The 19,353-nt window shown below is 32.0% G+C and overlaps 1 protein-coding gene across 1 annotated transcript in view; it reads left to right on the plus strand.

Moving 5' to 3' along the window:
• LOC129224165 (trafficking protein particle complex subunit 8-like) overlaps positions 1-19,353 on the plus strand; it is a 92,323-nt gene that overhangs the window by 39,662 nt on the left and 33,308 nt on the right. Inside the window, exons 13-19 of the mRNA XM_054858582.1 lie at positions 2,405-2,590; positions 7,385-7,493; positions 9,908-10,087; positions 14,266-14,411; positions 15,423-15,497; positions 15,891-16,157; positions 17,972-18,363. Of these exons, the coding sequence (XP_054714557.1) occupies positions 2,405-2,590; positions 7,385-7,493; positions 9,908-10,087; positions 14,266-14,411; positions 15,423-15,497; positions 15,891-16,157; positions 17,972-18,363 (1,355 nt within the window). The remainder of the gene's footprint in view (positions 1-2,404; positions 2,591-7,384; positions 7,494-9,907; positions 10,088-14,265; positions 14,412-15,422; positions 15,498-15,890; positions 16,158-17,971; positions 18,364-19,353) is intronic.

The following is a 19,353-nucleotide window of genomic DNA, read 5'->3' on the forward strand; positions in this document are numbered from 1 at the left end:
TGTTATTCCCCATAGGGTATAATTCTATATGTGCCGTATGCTCTCAAACATTTCTTAGACATATAGCGCATACCCTCAAGCTTCATAAATTTTCATATTATAACATGCTAAGTATATGATCACATACACAAATTGTGCGTAGTGGATTACTGGGAGTATACTCTCAGAAAAATTGAATGGGAACATCACTGGTAATTGGGGGGGGGGGGAAATCTCCCCACTGGCAATTCCACTAAGCCCTGTTAAACGTATTAGTCAACTATGCTCAGGTTTGGGAGCCCCCAAGGTTTAGGGCCCCTATTTCTTTTCACAGCTACACTGTTTGTGATAGTTTGCATTTATTAGGCTTTAAATATAGTTGAGTCCTGAAAATCCGAGTCTCGTAAGTTCAAGGTTTTGTTTGATTCAAAGTGCTCTTTCTAAGATATATTTTTAATTGCTAAAAAAATAATTTGCATTAAAATCTGCAAATTGAAATGTTTTGGTGTTGTGCAATCTTCTTACCTTTTTGCAACCAAGTATGGTACGACCTTGTTTATCTGGACTAACTGGTACTGAACACAATCCGGATGACCGAAAAGCCGGATAATCCAGATTGTATGGGTAATAACCAAAGCAAATCTGTAAATACTCAACTAAGCATTCATTATGGCAAAAAACTATACTTTGCAGCAAAGTGGCATAGAATTGCATAAGAACAGTTGAAAAATATCAAAACAAAATTTAGCATAATTTCTGAAGAAGTTTCGGTTTACAGTCTTCTAGTTTAATCATGTGTGTCCTTTGAATAAAGCAAGGTCAATCTAACACTGCATCATCATAGTTCAGCTTCACTGGTGTATGTTAGATTACCATAATTTACTGTTGAACTTAAGCAGGAGCTGTACATTCAATCAAAATAAAAAGTGAATGTTTGTTGTACTTATAGTTATGTTCACTTTATTAAAATTTAAAATTATCTATGTGAACATGATTTTTTTAAGCTACAAATTTTGTTTGGACAGTACAGAGATCCGAATAAATGATGTTCTACTGTAATAAAAAGGTATTAAGAAATTAGTATCAGCAACAAGTGGAAGGGAATATTCATTGTCCGTTAGAAGTGGATTAATAGATGCCTTGCTGATAGTAACTTTACATGAAAAATGCCTTGATATTATAATTGATTTTCCCCAAACAACGAACAGACATACCTTTTGGAACATCAGTTGCAACAATCAATATGGGACTGCATAACTTGATTCTGTACGAGTTGCATATACAGTAGAAGACCGTTATAATGCACACCTTGCAACCAGAGCTTTTGCGTGATACAGATTTTGGCATTATATAGGTCATTTCACCAATTTTGAAACTAATATTCAGTATCTATCTATACATTAGCACTTCAGAATGAGTTTTATCTACAGTGAGTATTAAAGCACCAATATTACAATTAGTTATTCACAAATAAATATGTTTCACAATCAAAAGAAAGTGCATTATCCTGCACTTCTGATTGCTTCATGGTTTGCATAACAGCTCCATTTTAAAGAGCCATCTGGTATTTTCTGTTTATTATGATTACTAATTTTAAATTTAAAAGCTTTGAATTACGATGGAAAGATATGTCAAAATTTAATTTGATTAACAATTTTTATGTTTACGAGGTAAAACAGAGAGATTTTTTAAACTTCGAAACCTAGTTTGCTTCTGATGAGTTGTGCGGTTTATAGAGAATTGCATTATATAGGTCGGCATTATAAAGGTATTCTACTGTATGAAAATTTAACCTTCTACAATTTAACAGTTTTGTGTTGTGTGAGATAAATACAGACACACATATGGATACAGACATCAAGCTCAGGAAATTGAATTTGAGGATAGTCAAAGTGCATTTTTTTGGTTGCCTACAAGTTAATGCACAAATACAATCAAACATCATAAAAAAAAACAGTCGAAATTCATTTGTAGGTTTATAAAATGGAAATTTGTGTCGAAAATTGAGCGAAGATAATTTTTCTCGTCTATCAATATTTCCCATCCTCAATGTTTCTTTGTCTTTCTACAAGGAAGCAAAGAGTTCCCGAACTTACCTCACACGTAAAGTGTGAACTTTTAAAGAAGTTTTTCGAATACTCCAAACTTTCAGTAATTTGAGCTGGTGTGAGATCCAATTAGCTCTGCTTTTTAAGACTCTACTGTACACAATTAGCAAAAACAAAATTGTTGCTAAAATAGTTTGTTTCTTTTACTTTAATTTCTCTTATTTAGGGTTTAAGTTAAAGGTTCACTATATTTGCAGAACAAAATATGTTATAGTATTAACATCAAAATTATATTGCAGTTTGTACAAATAGAGAAAAAAAGTTTCATTTAACGCCCACAGATATTAAACTGATAGTTATACTCATTTTCTCTTTAGGTTTACAGTTCAGTTGGTTGGAACTTTGCCAACAATCATATAAACTTCACCATAGGACGTCTGTCAGTGCAGCTAGAACAGCTAGAGAGTGCGTGTACGGCGTTTGAACCACTTTTAGTGTCAAAGTGTCAGTTACCAGCAGCTGAGCAAGCTAATTACCTCAGGGAATACCTGTTTGTGTTGAAAGTAAGTTTTGATTGCACATTACTTTACCTTTGCATTTCTAATTACGGGGCGTTCCAAAAGTAACGATCCAATTTCGTGATCAGCATGTTTGATGAAGGAAATATATTCATGTACTGAACAAGGAAATCAACTAGTTTCTTCATATTAGCTGTTGTTTGTAGCAGCCGTGAATAAGTGATACTGCGAATAAATAAAGAAATGTTTGCTTCTATTAAAAAAATAACTAGTTATTATGGCTAATATGCACATTGTGTTTTAATTATTAGTACATTCAAAAGAATGTAACATTCTAAAATTTGTGGAAGAAATTGAAAGCGGAAGATGATAAACAGCAATTTCAAGATACATGAAATTGAAATACACTGCCAGCTCAGTCATTTCCAGCCGAGGATTGCAGTATCGTACTTATTAGCACTCATCAGCCCGGCATAGGAGTGACTGAGCTGGAGGTGGAAAACCTCTTAAGGAAGCCTAGAGTACCAAATAAACTGATAGCTAATACAGAATTTACACTGACCAGATGAGTGACCGAAACAATGGTTCAGTTCAACTCGAATATTGAAGGCAAGACAGGTATATTCAGTAAGTTAAGGCTAAGTGGTCAGTATGTATTGTGCCTTAGTCCTGGCTATAGGGTGTAACTTACTGAATAATTTCAAGATAGGTTGTAATCCACAAAATAGACTATTTTACCTCAAAGCAAATTGAAATATACTCGGGTAAAACGTGTATGTGGGCTTTATTCTGTATGCAAAAGATTCAACAATTTATTCTCAATACCCAATTAGCCTTCTACTACCTCCCCAATGACGAATAATTACAGTATTCAATCAGGAACATTTTGAGTGAGGAGGTCAGAAATTCTTGTTTCCTTTAGCCGAGACTTTTAATTTAATGCATGTATTATTTATAAAATTATTAAAGGAGTTAAATAGCAAACCAAACTTAATGAACAAGATGTTTGTTTTAACAGTGATTCTGTATTAAACATGATTGTATTAAGAGAGTTCAACAACACATATGAATTTAATAAGTTCAAGATGTTCACCTTACATGTCAACGCACAGAAACCAGCATCTGTCATGGAACGGAACATATGCTATAGTTGATCAGCTGTGATGCTGCTGACTGTTTGCACAATCCTGACATGCAGCTGATGCAGACTTGTAACTTTAATCTTTTAAACAAGGGATCTGATGTAACCCCAAGAAAAGAAGACTAGGGGCGTTAGATCAGGTGGATTCATTATATTGGTGGCTGTTTTCCATGTTTTCGCTGGTACAGCAGACACACTTCTTCATTTGTTTTACCACACAGTTTCCAGGAAATAGTGGCTATTGTTTCTTCTAAAGAGAGCATTTCTTCATTCACTTGTGAAAGGAATCAATACATGGGTCATTCTTCAAAAAATGTAACTTTTCTGTCACACACCTTGTACAGTAAAAACTTTGAGGAACAATTCATTTAACAAAGATTTTTAATTTCATCAAAAATATATCTATTTAAACCTGCCAACAATTTTTTAATAATAATTTTTATTTTAGTACATTTTTGGTTCACAACATGTGAATTCTCACCTCCGTGGCATAACACACCTTGTGTGATTGTTTATGTAGCTTAGTAACTTGTTCAATTAAAAGTATATACTTATTTATTTATTATTCCTTTCACAAGTGTCTCAAATACTAATTGTTTAAATATATTTAATTTTTTAATATTGTGTTTTAGTTCATTTTAGAAGGACAAGGAGTCATGTCACACAATAAATTCTCACCTCTGTTACACAAACGCAAAATGCCATTCCTCATTAACACATGGCAGTAATGACATCAAATTTTATTTTCCATGATACAAGGTTTATTTTCAGCCGTAGTTGAAGTTGTGAGATTTTTGTTGAAAAACAAGAAGATATTTTGCTTTAAAAACTTAGTGAGGTTATTCTGACTTCTCACCCTCCGTGAACTTGAATTTCAGGGATGTAAATTAATGTAAAAAAAGAAGTGAACATGTTTTTATATGCTTAACATGTGCAGATTGTAGCAACGAAGAAAAAAAATATTTCCCTGAAAAATGTATTTATTAGGCCTATATTAATGGAAAATTCCTCGCCTCTGTGACAGACCTTATCAATGTCATTATTTCTGAGGTGAAAATGAATGGTGGAGGGAAAATACATAAATTACATAAATAATAAGCATTCTAACAAAATTATAAATTGCCAGTATATTCTTAAATTTACTAAATACTATTTTTTAACATACATTTGAAACCACTAACTAATCCATACTTTAATTAAGAGACTTAATATAATATTCTCACTAATCATTAAAATAGCTGATTGTTTACACAATCAACAAAATTACTACTTTGAAATTAAATTGGCCTCAATTTTTAAATATTAAAAGTTTTTTTCTTTTGTTTTATTTCTGTGAACGTTTTTTAATTTTTTTTTTCTTTATGAGTAAAATAATTGGAACTTAGCTGGGCCATTGTTTATGGTTACTTCTCAGGGGTCTGTTAACGAACCCTTCACAAAAAATCCAATCAACCAAACAGACCTTCCACAAAATCTCGACCAACCAAAACGGACCTTTCACAAAATTCTGATAAACAAACACAAATCTTTCACAAATTGTTTATTGGAAGAGCAAATCTCAAATCAAAATAACATAGTATATTTCCGTGCAAAGAAACGATAATGTTTGGAACCTTTTTTAAAGTTAAATTAGAGGGATCAACTTATACAAAATCTGTTAATTTTGCAAAAGAAAAAAAAAAATCGCCACTCATGTGATGCTCCTGCAAGCGATAAATAACTACTAAGGCCAAATAAATATAATGCTTGTTGTTGGTTTCTTTCAAAGAAATTAACAGCTGAAAGTCAGTTCGGTGTATAATTTTACTTGTTTGTTTTATGCAGTGGTCTTTTAAACTTCTCTAAAAAAGTGTCAACCTTCAGTCAGTAGTAAGCACTTTTCTCCCCGCTCATGATTTAATAAACAATAATATACAGCGAAATGAACTTAAAACTGCAAAGGATAGTAGGGATTTGGGGGAAATGTGATCACTTCAGATAGGGTTACCAACTTTAAACTTATTGCCAGCCACTAAGCATCTGGCGGGTTCAATGTTTAATTGTTATTTTGGAAGAAAGTTACATAGGTTTGATTTTTTGATGCTAAAAAGGCTAATTAATTTTAAATAAGCTCTTTTATTTATCGTCTTTTTTCTGTAGATGCCTACATTTTGAAAAGTGCAATCTTTTTACATTCGATATGAGAATCATATTTTATTCTTTTTTCAAGCTAACTTCGCTTTATTAGGATGCAAATAAATGAAAAGTCTCTTTATTTTTTTAACAACGCTTATTTTAAGTTTTTAAAGCGGAATTCCATTTTCTTTTATGAGTCAAAAATTTAAATGCTGAATCGATGGTTCATTTTTTATTTATTTATTTATTTTTTTTGATTCAACTGTGTCCAGACATTAATGATATGTTTATCATAGGACTAAAATGCAGTTCTAAAATGATTTTATCAACAATATTGATTTTAGAAGCCGTTTTTATGCTTTTGATGTTTTCACTTTGAGGATTGCAATCTCTTTGCAAACGCTATGGGAATCTGATTTTTCGAATTTTCTATGTTTAGTACGCTTTGTTAAAAGGTAAACAAATAAAAAAAAATTTTATTTTTGTAAAAATTCACAGAGTTTATAAGTTTTAAACGAAATTATGTGCTCTTTAACAATGTCTTGGTTCAGAAAGTAAAATGCTGAACCCCTGCCTGAATTTCTTTGTTACAATTATTTTAAATACTATACATATGACATTTCTAGTATAATTTAACATAATGTAGAATGGTAAATAAATATTGATACTTGAGGGGTGCCCATCTCCCAGAGAGCGATGCCGAACTCCCGTACCCCAAAACTCGAAAAACACTTAAGAATGATATTCTGAACAGAAAAGAGGGAAAACAAAGTGTCAATGATGCAGTTTGCGCCTTCTCAAAATTCAAAAATTTCGTGTTTACAAAAAAAAATTGCAAAATTTGATTTTTTACAAAAGTAATTGATTTTTCACTAAAAAACGGACCCTGTGAAAAATTCTGGACAGACTCCTGCTTCTAGTAGGTAACATTTTCATGTAAGAATGAAAAAAAAACCGAAACAAAAGGTTTCAAAATTGAAAAATATTTGCGTTCAAAAGTTACATTTTCTGGAGAATGACCCACATCTGTTTTTTCATGAAAATTGATTGTTACTTTTGGAACACCATGAATAATAATTTTTCAAATGTATGTTATAAAGGATGCAAAGTGGTTTGTTTTCCATAATTTTATCAATCATGGTGGCACAATTTTTGATTTTGAAATAACTATTTTCGGGGAGTTGAATTTTCCATAAACAATTTTTTAATTATTTCTTTTGCTCAGTAATGGATGTATCTCGTAGATACGTCTATTACAGACCCAAAAAAATATTAATTAATGTAGCTGGATACCTTCAAAATTCAGGTGCATTATATGGATGTGGAATTCTTATTCTTCACATAGTTCATGCAATGAAACAAGAATATAACATATTTGGAGTCCTTGTAGGGTTTTTTGTGTAACAAATATTTACATTTATTAAATTGGAGTTGCTCTAAATTACTTATTAGTGGCTGCTAAAGTCAGAGAGTTCAAAGCCTTACAAGTTCATATATTGATGTTCTCTCTATAAACTAGTTCATTTCAATTTTATTCTGTGCATGTCAGTAGGGATATAATTTTGTTTTCATGTTCTTTTCAGAGACTGATTGGCAAGAAGAGTGATAGCAAACTTCCTACTTTACCGGTGCCATTAATAAATGCTGATGCTACTAAAATCCTTTTATCCGAAGACTCAGTCAATGATGAAAGTAAGTTTTTAGTTCATTCAGAGCTAATGTTCCAGGAATATTTTTGGTATTTTTGGTAAGCAGGAGCAAATTTGCGCACAGACGGACTCTCTCCAACATCGGCAAAGTTCGGGAATTGATAAACTTTGAATCCACAAATTATTTATTTAGATTTAGACAAATGTATTTGCGTTTAAAAAAAAATCCTCAAATAATCACAAATATGAAACATATCTTTATATTTGAAATATTTGATTAATTGTTATCTGAACACTAGAGGAAACAAGTTGGATGATTCATGTTTTGTGCAAAGAAAAAAGTCAAGTCGAAAAGAGAGAGATAGAGAGATGACAGAATGACATATTTTTTGTTTCCAGGTTGCTTTCTGCTATGAATGGTGGAAGTTAAATGCATTCTTTTAATATGTTCCTCTTTTTCAGTTGAATTATGTCAAAGTTAGGTCTTCTTTTCAGTTTCAAAAAAGTTATTTATTTTTGAGAATTCACTTTCCTGAAACGTTAAATGATTTTCAAAATGTTATCCAATTTAGGTAGTGTGGGAAGAAAAGTACCTGCCTTGTCAAACAACAGTACTTGAAAACATCCGTATTTTATATCATTAAAAAATATGATGTATATACTAGTGGTACCTGCACGGCTTTGCCCGTAATAGAAAATTAAAAGGTCTTTTGGTTCGCCTGTATATTTACAAATAATGTATAGTGAATTATCTTGCCAATTGGCTTGTGCTCATGTTACGGTTCCATGTTGTGATAATTTCGTAATTTACTCATCCATCTTATGATAATTTTGTTCTTAAAATTGGAATAGAAAAAGAACCGCATCGAATTTTCAAAAAATCGCTTCAAGGTGCACACCCCCATTCTACAAACCAACTTTGCCAAATTTCATGAAAATCGCCCGAACGGTCTAGGCGCTATGTGCGTCACAGAGATCCAGACAGACAGAGATCCGGACAGAGAGATTTATTATTAGTAAAGATTTGCATTATGATTTTTTTAATAATACCTATGAATTAAAAAAAAGCCAAATACAATGTCTAGTAAAATTTATTTAAAAAGAAAAGAGAAAGAGAGAGAGAGAAAAAGAACTATGCTCAAAGGGGGAAAAAAAGGGTTCTCATTGTGATTTCTGTACCAATAATTAGCTTCTTATGGGCATAAAAGTTATCAAAGAGACTTTTCATGGGCAAACCATATTTTACTAGAAGACATTTTACTTAAGCGAAAGCTGCACTGGGTAGATGATGTGGAAGAAGATTGTATTGTCCTTAAGTCAAAGAACTGAAAAGCTTAGCTGCAAATAGAGGAAGTTGGAAACGACTGGTTCAGAAGGCCTTGGTCCACCCAGGGCGGTTGTGCCATGGATAATGATGACCCCCAAAGCAGAATAGATGCCTGAGCTACAGAACAATTCTGTTCAAATGTGAGAGGAAACTGACAAATTTTTCTGCAGAAAATCTGCAGAAACTGGGATAGAATTTTGCAGAAATGCTGCAGATTTCTTAAAATTAGAAGAAAATCTCTCGCAAATTACGATAATTTGGCCGAAAGATCGCGGTCTTGAATTCGATAAGTCCTTTGTAGGACTTTCCCAATCGATCTTCATCCACTGCAATTTCTGCCATGCACGTATATTTTAGAAACATGGCAACATTGAAACATGTCCATCGCCGGAAATTATGTATCTTGTTTGAGATTTCAATCTCTTTGCATCTAGAAAATATTTCAATTATTTAGAAAGTTTTGAAGTGTTTTATTATATGCAACCCAAACTCGACTCATTTTATTTATTATTTCAGTAGTTTCTTTATTTAGTAACATTATTTTAATTGCTTCTTCATGCCATGTAAAATTAACCAAAAAAATGTGATTTGACACCTAGGTTCGGATTTTGTAAAATTTTCTATCTTTGCTTTTTCTATGCATTTTAGAAAGCATATAAACTATTTTTGGAGAATCTTAATTGGTTTAGGTTTGACACCTTCCTTGTCAAAGTTTTTTTGATTTTAGTTTTCATGATCAACTAATATTTCAAGTTCAGTGCTCTTTAATTAGTCATTTGGTTGAAACCTGTGCTGTTTCCGGAAATATCTCATTTACACAGAAATAAATAGCAACAGTCCATTAAAAAAAAAAAAAAACTCCTGTATGAAATGAGTTTGATTTTTGGCACCCAATTTGTGGAAAATGTCATGTTTTTTTTTGCGTACAATGCTTGAAGTACTTGCAGAACAATTTTGGTTGAATGATTTTATGTTGCAGAACATCGTAAAGTATTCTGCTTTGGGGATGATGACAAAAGGTTATCGAAACCTCTCAAAGCGTTTCAGGCATTCCCATGCAAATGTTATCAACATATTAATATGGTTCGTGTTTTACATGTCTTGAGCACTAATTCTTCCTTTGTCTGTAGATGGTGCTTATTGCGTAACCGGACGAGGCTTTGACCGTGGGGATTTGAATAACAATGTTTGGATGAAATTGGAAGAAATCATCGCTTCACATGCTCTTAATAATCCTGTGTATACTACCCAGCTGCAGTGTTTTACAAATAGGACAAGCAATGTTTCCAGGCCTAATGCTATTGTTGATGGTAAGTCAGCTTTTATTGCCTTTATTAAAACTAAAATTGATTTTTATCCTTCTTTTGCAACTGTCATTTTAGATCCCTTCCCTCCTGTTGTGTGTCTCTTTACAATTAGATGAGACCAAGAAGAATTATTTTTAATTGCTTCAAGCGTTTGATAATTTCTTGTGCTGTGTTAATATTGGCTGTTAAATGTTTTGAGTTTCTGTATAGTGCTAAAGTTTATTTAAAAATTACAGTCAGTTCTCTGTTTAACAGTGCTGTATTTAACGACTTTCTCTGTTTAGAGACAAATTTTTTACGGTCCTTGACCCTCCATAGTATTAGAAAAATTCTGTCTAAGAACACAGTTTACTTAAGGACGGTTTTTTGTGGTCCCTTGAGAGTCAGTAAATAGAGAATCGTTGAAATTGCCCCATGAGTGATTCCAGTTTTCCAAACATATTTTATAATTTGTTAGTTTATCTTGTTTTGTTTTCATTACAACATATCATGCAGTATGAAATACAGTAATCTATTAAGTATGATAAATGCTACTGAATTTTATCTGGTCTACATAAAAAGTGCAAAAAAAAAAAAAAAAAAAAAAAAAAAATCAGGTATGAGTTTTTATTGTTATTTTTTGGTCGTATTTCACACATATTGCTCACTCTTTTCAAAAATGTAACATTTCAAAAATTAACAATTTTCAATTTTGCTTTTTTTTGAACTGCTGTGAATGAGTAGCATATGAGTGGCATATCTCTGCAAGACATGAATTTTTATAACTTAATACCTTGCCATTAGCGAGCAAAAATGTCATTTTTGCATTCTCAAGTATTTTCAGAATGTTCTTTTCAAGAATGTCCCAATTTGGATTGTACTTACCGTATCACCCCGCATTATCCGGCATGCTACAAAGTTCGAGGGCCACTAGATTTTCAATAACACTAACCTAGTCCTTTCCAGCATGCCGGAAAAACCGAGGTTAGGAAACAAGTTTTAATATTATAAAAAATATATGTTCAGCTTTAAAATGAATATAAGCTCAATGCATATCTTATTGCTATTAATAAACTGTTTTGTTTTGTAAAAATATTTACTAACAATGTCATTTGTTATTTTAACAATTTGTTATCTTAACTGTCTGAATTGATTACTTTATTGGCATATAATTAAATCCATTAATAATGACCTACCATAAATAACAAGAACATAATATATGCAGTACACATTTTTTTTTTTGAAATAAGGTTACTTTCGGTATTTATTTATTTTTTTCCTTACAGTTGTTTGCTTTCTGATTGGAACTGAATGGGGAAATGTGCTTTTGTTTTGTTGCAAAATAAGCCTTGAGTTTTCCGGCATGCCGGAAAATTCGAATTTCGCAGTATGCTGGTCAACTTAGCTTTTTTCCGGCATGCCGGATAATGCAGGGTAAAACAGTATTCCGTTATGCATGAAACACCTGTCTCGTTTAGTGAAAGCAGTGGCGGATACAAGGAATGGTGAAAATTTTGATTGTTTGCTTAAAAAAATAAAAATGAAAATGTTGAAACCATGGGAAAAGTAAATATCTTTTTGAATTCAATTTTTTCGGGCATTTCATGATGTAGTGGATACAAAGAGATGTGGGGGGGAGTCACGGGAGTCGTGAATCTCCCCCCCCCCCTCCCAATCTGTGACAACACTATTTAATCTGTTTTAAGGTTCATTTCATTTGAGTAGTGAAAGTGACTGCTTGAAAAAGAAAGAAGAAAAAACCTGACCAAAACCACAAGAGAGAGTAAATAATTCCCTTTTTTTGGGGTATTATATGTCACTTCTATTTATATGTAGGCAGTAAAATAGCTCTGCTTGAGACAGTATCTTCTTCATGGTAGCTGTCTTCGGATGCCAGCATAATGAAATGTAACAAAGAAATGTCTGTCGCCCGATCAGTTTTTTTTATAGAACAAATTTAATTGTCGATAGTTATTGTAATGTGTAAATATTTTTTTATGTAAAGTCTCTATGGATTATTCTTTTCTGTTGCCATTTTTAGATAGTTTCGTTTTTGTTCAGGCCGAGTTTATTTTTAAATGAGCTGTAAATACTTAGTTTAAATTAGTGTTTTGGACTTAGTGTCGGGCAAGAAATGTAAAATTTTAGTATTGTGTTTTCTCGAAAGTTCGTTATACAGGGATTCCTGTAAGTTAGCCCATCGTATTAGATGGAAACTGTGTTGAAAAAAGCGGCGTTTGTTGGAAAAAGGACTACCTGTAACAAAAATAATTAAGCATTTGGGTGACAAAACATTGTCTTTTTTAAAAAGTTGAAAAAAACTGATGAACCCAAAACCAATAGAAACATTTCCAACTCTGTAACAGACTCTGACACCACAACGTCTTCATTCGCCTCTGATTTTTCTACAATTGAAAAGAATCTGTAAGTATTCATCAATGTTCGACTTATATTCATAAAATATTTAATTTAAGAAAATATTTTCGCCGCATTTTTTACTATTCTATTTTGTGAGATTTATTGTATTTTTCTGCATAGAAGATGTGTGTCCTGTGTCGAATGTTATGCTAATGTTTAATCAATATCTAAATGTATCATGTCCGTAAAACATTTAATTTTTATTAGATTTTTGTATTTATTTATTTTATTGTGTTGGCTGGTGTGAATACTGGTCTAAACTAAACAGGTAGTAATACAACTTAACTAGGTCGTTTTAATATATTGACTTATTATTGATTAAGTTTAATAAATAAAAATTTGTGTATTTATATTGTAATAGTTAAAATGAAGTTTTCAACCAACTAATGGCCGATTTTGTGCTTTTGTTAACACCTAAAGAAACCTAAGTTCAAGAAAACTGTTGTACATAAGACTGCATTCTTGAGTATGACTCCCTCCCCCGACTAAAATGAAATCCTGTATCCGCCCCTGAGTGAAAGATGGTAATATTTATTCCTAAAACAGTATTGCACACAAGAAAAGAGCATTTTTCATTCTTATTTTTTAATCAAGAACTCACTATTTTCCCTTATGTCAGTGTCATACTTGCCAACTCTACTGTTTTTAACTGGAGATTCCCGTTTTTTTGCTTCCATCTCCGGATTTTCCGTTTTTTACGATTTTCTCCCGTTTTGCAGTTTTTTAGTCAACCACCAAAAAGTTTCACTTTCTTCTCAATAGATGGCGCCCTTTTCTAGTCTACTAATGTCAGGGAATAAGAATTTTTCCAATTGATAACTCCTTTAGTAAAAATTAATTTTTTGGATGCTTTCCACATTGCATGTTCAACGAAGCACATGCTTTGCCGAAAATAGGAGCAGATTTCAATCCTTTTGCATCTTGAAAATTTTTCAATTATTTTGAAAATTTGAAGGTATTTTAACATGTGCTACCCTATACCTATGTATCTTATATTTTATTTTCATTATGCATTGTTTTTTTTTTCCGAATTTTAGTAATTAAAATTTTTGTAGCTACTTTTTTGGTAGAGAGTGTGGAATGTACGAAACTTAAAGCAAATTCACTCCTTATTATTTGTTTTTCCCTCTCAGTATATTTTTCTTGCTGCTACAAATTAGCTTACATCTGCAAAAAATCCCCAGTTCACTTTAAATTTAGTATTCATGTTATTTAAAAACATAATTCAATAATTCTGTTGTGAAGATATGTCGCTGGTGAATCACCTATGTACCTCTAGTGGAATCTCCTGTTTTTTTTTTCCTTCGGAAGTTGGGAAGTATGAGTCGGTATTTTTTGAAGAATTAGTAACAATGACATATTTTGAGATTTTTCAAATAGTATCTTTGAAGTTTAGTGCAAGAGTGTCATAAATAAAACTCAACTTTTAAAAACTTAAGCGTTTTACACTTCCTCTTCATGAAACATCTAGTTTTACTAAATAATAACTTTCTTTTAATTTAAAAATTGCTCTCTAGAAAAATTACGTGTTTTAAGATATGACATTCTTGAAAGGAGCGAGCGATATGGTTGATAGTTGAAGATTTTCTATTTTAGTGTTAAATAAGAGTTGTGTGTAGTGCATAAACTTAAGAAATTCTGCCCCATTTCTTGTAATGATTTTTAAATGTGTTTCGGTTAAAATATTGTATTTACTGTTTTTAACTTGATTATGTTTTGTTGACTAATTTTTTTAAAATGCTTATTTTTTCATTTCTTAGTTTTGTATGTTATTTTCTTTTTAGAGGTCATAAGCATAGAAATGAGCATAAAAAATCCCCTCTCTGTCAATCTGGTCATTGAAGATGTCTATCCACTCTGGACTTTCAGCCAACAGTCAGAAGGGAATGAAGAAGCTGTTATTTTGAGCAATGAAATTGAGACTGAAAAAGTATGTTTTTAATTTTTAACTTTCTTTTGACACTTATTTATTTCATTTTTTTGTCTTTTTATTATTCTTGATGCTTTGTGAAATGTGAAAAAAAGTAAAAGAAAAGAGAGAACTGTGTTGTGCAGTGTAAATATAGAGGCAATGCTGAAAGCTGTCTGTAGGTGTGATTTTATTCAACATATAGTGGTGTAATAAAAGTTTTACATCACATTACCTCTGTAATTTTATACAGCATGCAGTGCTGTTCTACAAGCTTTACATCACCAAAGCATGGATGGCGTACGTTAACATAAACATAAAACAAATCCTTCATATCTCCAGCTGCTTTACACAGCACCATCTACCCCCCTTCTCATGGTGAATTGGGACATAGCCAATCACTTTAATTCTATGGGCTGAACTTATTTTGTGTTTTTTTTTTTTTTTTTAATTTTCACATGAAACGTTTTGTGTTGTTTCTAGTCTTTTTTTTTTTGCTTAAAAGTCTTTAAAAAAATAATGCATGGCATCACCAAATAAGTGGTTTCTATGTAACTTTGACAAAAAAGAGAGAAAATAAATAAAACAGAAAAGAATTCCCACAATTAAAAAAGCTCTGTAGCATATCTACAATGGAAAAGTACCTAGTAGTCTCACTTATGGAGCAAGTAAAATTGTTTTTTTTTTTTTTTTTTAACTTTATAAATAATTTTGCTTGAGCATGACTTGTTTTATTGCATGTCAAAATCAGGCAGTTATTGCAGTTATGGCTAAAACTCACTGACTTAAATTTATTCATGTTAAAGTCTTTTCTCTGTCTTTGAAACAAGACATTTTCAGCTTGGTCATTGTTGCATTATAAAAATAAATTTTAATTTCAGAAAAATCTTCTGAGCTTTAATTTTTTAAACACTGCTATAACAAATTAATGTTTAAGAGTATTTTTGTGTCTAATTTTTTCAAACCATCCATGCATACATGCAGCAAGTTTAAGTTTTTGCTTCTTAATATAAAGTCATTCATTAATTTCAGGTTAATCTGCATGAAGCTATTGTTAAAACTACAATTCTGTCAAAAGTTTCATTTGAACCTCATGAAGAAAAGAAAGTGAGTTGCTAAAAGAATTTTCCATTAGTTTGATTTTTTTCCTAATACTATATTATTTGTTCCATATAAGATTAAAGTTTCATTTGAACCTCATGAAGAAAAGAAAGTGAGCTGCTAAAAGAATTTTCCAATAGTTGACTTTTTTTCCTAATATTATATTATTTGTTCCGTATAAGATTAAATGTGATGATGCTTTTTTCTTGATATCCACATAAGATCAAGATTTCTCTTGATCTATATTGATAATTAAAAATTATAATCCACACTAGAAACATTTTTTTTTTCTATTTTGTGCTTCCAATGTTGGATTTTAACTTTAATGTTTTTGTAGTTAAGTAAAAATCATAAAATTTACTGCGTAAGACTAGTGTAATTTCTGACTCATCATTTCAGATCCATCTGTTGCTTGTGCCCCAACAAGTTGGTAGCTTATCTATAAAAGGCCTTGCATACAGTCTCTTAGCTCACAAGTCTGTAGATGATACCACTGTGGATTCTACGAGTGAGAAGCAAACATCTGTTCTGTCTCTCTGTGGGAAGCAGTGCCTGAATGTTAAGGGTCCCAGGCTTAACAAGTCCACCGAGGAACGTTCAACGCTAGCTTATGCAGAAGACAACAGATTAAATATAAATGTGCTCAGCCCAATGGCCAAATTGCAGGTATTTTCTAATTGCATTTCTGGTTTTGATGTTTGTTTATTTTAGGACTAGAGCCGGATTATATGCACAAAAAATTACTAACATTTTGCACGAAAATGTCTACAATGTACACTAAAATTTTAAAAATATGCCCATATACCTTTTTACTTATGCAAAAATTAGTTTTCTCATCTGAATAAAACAGGATTGCAATTTTCTTATTTTTGAATTTTGTTTTTAAGGTGACAAATAAATTTAGATAAATTGATTCCTCTACAATATGGTCTGCCTTTACTGTGGGAATTATATTACATTTACTTTTATTGCAATAAATCACTTCAAGGTTTTCTTTTGTTAGGGATTGTCTATTAACATTGAATTAATTTTTGAAGTTGTAAATATTCTTTCAACTCTGCTGATGTTATTTGACAAATTTGAAATCTTTTACTGCCTTGAAGCTTTTTATATTCAGAAATAGAATAACTACTCTCATTATAATTTTGCAACTCAATCTTTTATCTTTTCTAATTGGTTACCTGAAGGAGGAATATTTTAGTTACTAAAAAAAAGCACTCCATTAGTTGGGTTTTGTTCTTTGTGAAAAACAAGATGTTTTTAATTTTCTTCAAAGTCCGAAAACAAGTTAAAAACACAGTAATATTCATTTACTTACGTCAAAGGAAGCAAAAGTTTGCAGTTGCATATACACATTCCACATACACAATTGTATATAACCCAGGCTCTTTTTATGACTCATGGTTTGTATACAAACATTTTTCTTTACCTAGCCAGAAAATGTAGCAATGTTAAAAGTTCTAGGGTGCTCGGGCAAAAGAGTATAAGTCAAAAATACTGAATTTTAAGGAGAGCTGTTTTTCCACAGCTTTCCTTCTAGATTTCAGAAGTAGACCACTCCATCAGGTGTTTGTTTATTTTCACAATGTTTACTACACATTTACTATCTGAACCGCAATGAAAGATAAGGTCCATATAGTATAAATATGAAATAACCTGATTTTACTCAATTTTTGACTTATACTCTTTTTCCCGAGCACTCTAGAGTTACTCATGGAAGAATGTCAGTTATTTTCTACTTTTTATATTTGTTTTGCATTTATTTTAGCGTTTTCAATATAGCGTTTCAAAGGCAGAGTTTTCAATTCCAAAATGGCTGCAAAATAATTAACATCCCATTTTCCCCAAATCCCATGATTTTCACATTCATTACTGGACATGAATAGACAATGTTCTTTTTAAATTAAATGAAACTTTTTCATTTAATTTATACTTTTTCAAGCATAAGAGAGCTAGGAAGTACAGTTTTAATCTTAGGACTAAATGATTGGGGTTTTTGACGCAAGAGCCTTAGTAGGCTATACTTTGCCAAACGATTGTTAAATATTGGAAGAGCCAAAAAAAGTGAAATTTATTAAGAAGACTAGAGCATAAAACTTCTAGAACTTTGAAGGATTTGCCAAAATAAACACATAAACAAAGTTTTAAATTTTGAACAACGAGCCGAAAGGAAGAACTGAGAACCAATTTTAAGTAATATAAAAAATATTAACAAAGACAAGACAAAAACAAGGACATGAGAACAAACACTAATTAAGAGACAAAAAACTAATCTCCTGAAGAATGGGGAACAATTTAGGATGTAAAACTAAATGAAATACATGTTGAATTTTTTTAGGCTGAATCTTTAAATCCCTCTTTGACAATGGCCTTGTAGTTCAGTGTATAATTATTATGCTTAAAATAATTATGTTTCCATAAACTGTTTTTTGTAAACATATTGTTGTATGAAAATTGGGGGCATTTCTTTTGAATTGCAGGTAAAATTCAACACATTTCCACATAGTCTGTTTTGTGGCGAAATTCAGAAAGTGACTGCCACATTCACCAACGTTGGGAAGCAGAAGTTGCGGCGAATCATAGCGGCATCCCCAACTCCTGGCATCTTCGCCATCGGCACTCCCGGAGAGACGGGTGAGCCCCACACAATATTCAAAGAAAGATCTGCCAAGACTCAACCAATCCCGATGATCGCAAGCTGGGAATCTGATTGGATGACGGAGATTTTGATGCCTGGGGGAGAACCTTGTTCCTTACGGCCGAAGGAATCCATAGATGTCCCCTTTTGGTTCAAGGGACCGGAATTGCCCGGAGACCATGATTTAGACATTTTATTTTATTATGAATCTGAACCAAGCAACCATAAACTGAAGTAAGACTTATTTTATTTTTATATCTTTGCAGAGTGGACATCATTTTTTTTAAGAACTGCTTTTGAAACAAACTTGAAGGAATAACTTACTACCATTCATATGATTGTAAATTGCTCTGGAAAACAAAAAATAAACTAATTCTTGACGCAACATTAATGTTACTTTTAAACATAATTTTTACTTTCTTCTATGTCTAATATATAGAAGAAAGTATTGGATTCGTGCAAATTTTCGAATTTCGAATTTTGACGGATTCGAACGTTTTGAGGTGTGCTGAGTCCATTTCGACTATTTTTGGAAAATGTCTGTCTGTGACCAGTTTTTTTTGTGGCCGCTCTACAGCAAAAACTACCGCGTGAAATCGAACGAAATTTGGTACACATATGTGCCCCTATGTGAAATTGTGGCCATTGGTTTTTGGTGCGAATTTCTCCAAGGGGGGGGTGGAGCAATGGGACGTTTTTTGAGTTACGCGAGCTTGCGATTCCTCAGGAAGTAACTGGTCGAATCAAACAAAATTTGGTCCATATGTTGCCATTAACAGGAACAGGTGCTGATTCAATTTTAGTGTCAATAACTCAAACGGGGGTTGAGCTATAGAACGTTTTTTTGTCGTCAATTGTGACTGCTGTATCTCAAGAAATAATGAACGGAATGGAAGAAAAATTTATCGGCAAGTAGCCCTTAGTGGGTATAAGAGCTGATTTTATTTTGGTGTCAACAGCTAAAAAGGGGGTAGCGCAATCGCCCGTTCTTTTTTTCCATTGTGAGTGCCCTATCTCAAGAAGTAATGCTGCGTTCTGGTTGAAATTTGGAATATATGTGAATCCATATGTAAACAGGCTTTGGTTCAATTTGGACGCCAATCGCTCCAAGAGGTGTTGATTTATTTATTTTTTTTTTTTGCGAATAAAAATAGCTTTATTAATGCAACAATAAGAAAGATAAATCGTAATAGATTGTCGTCTGCGTATTTCTCGTGATTTTAA

Source organism: Uloborus diversus, chromosome 6, assembly GCF_026930045.1.
Source record: "Uloborus diversus isolate 005 chromosome 6, Udiv.v.3.1, whole genome shotgun sequence".
Lineage (NCBI taxonomy): Eukaryota > Metazoa > Arthropoda > Arachnida > Araneae > Uloboridae > Uloborus > Uloborus diversus.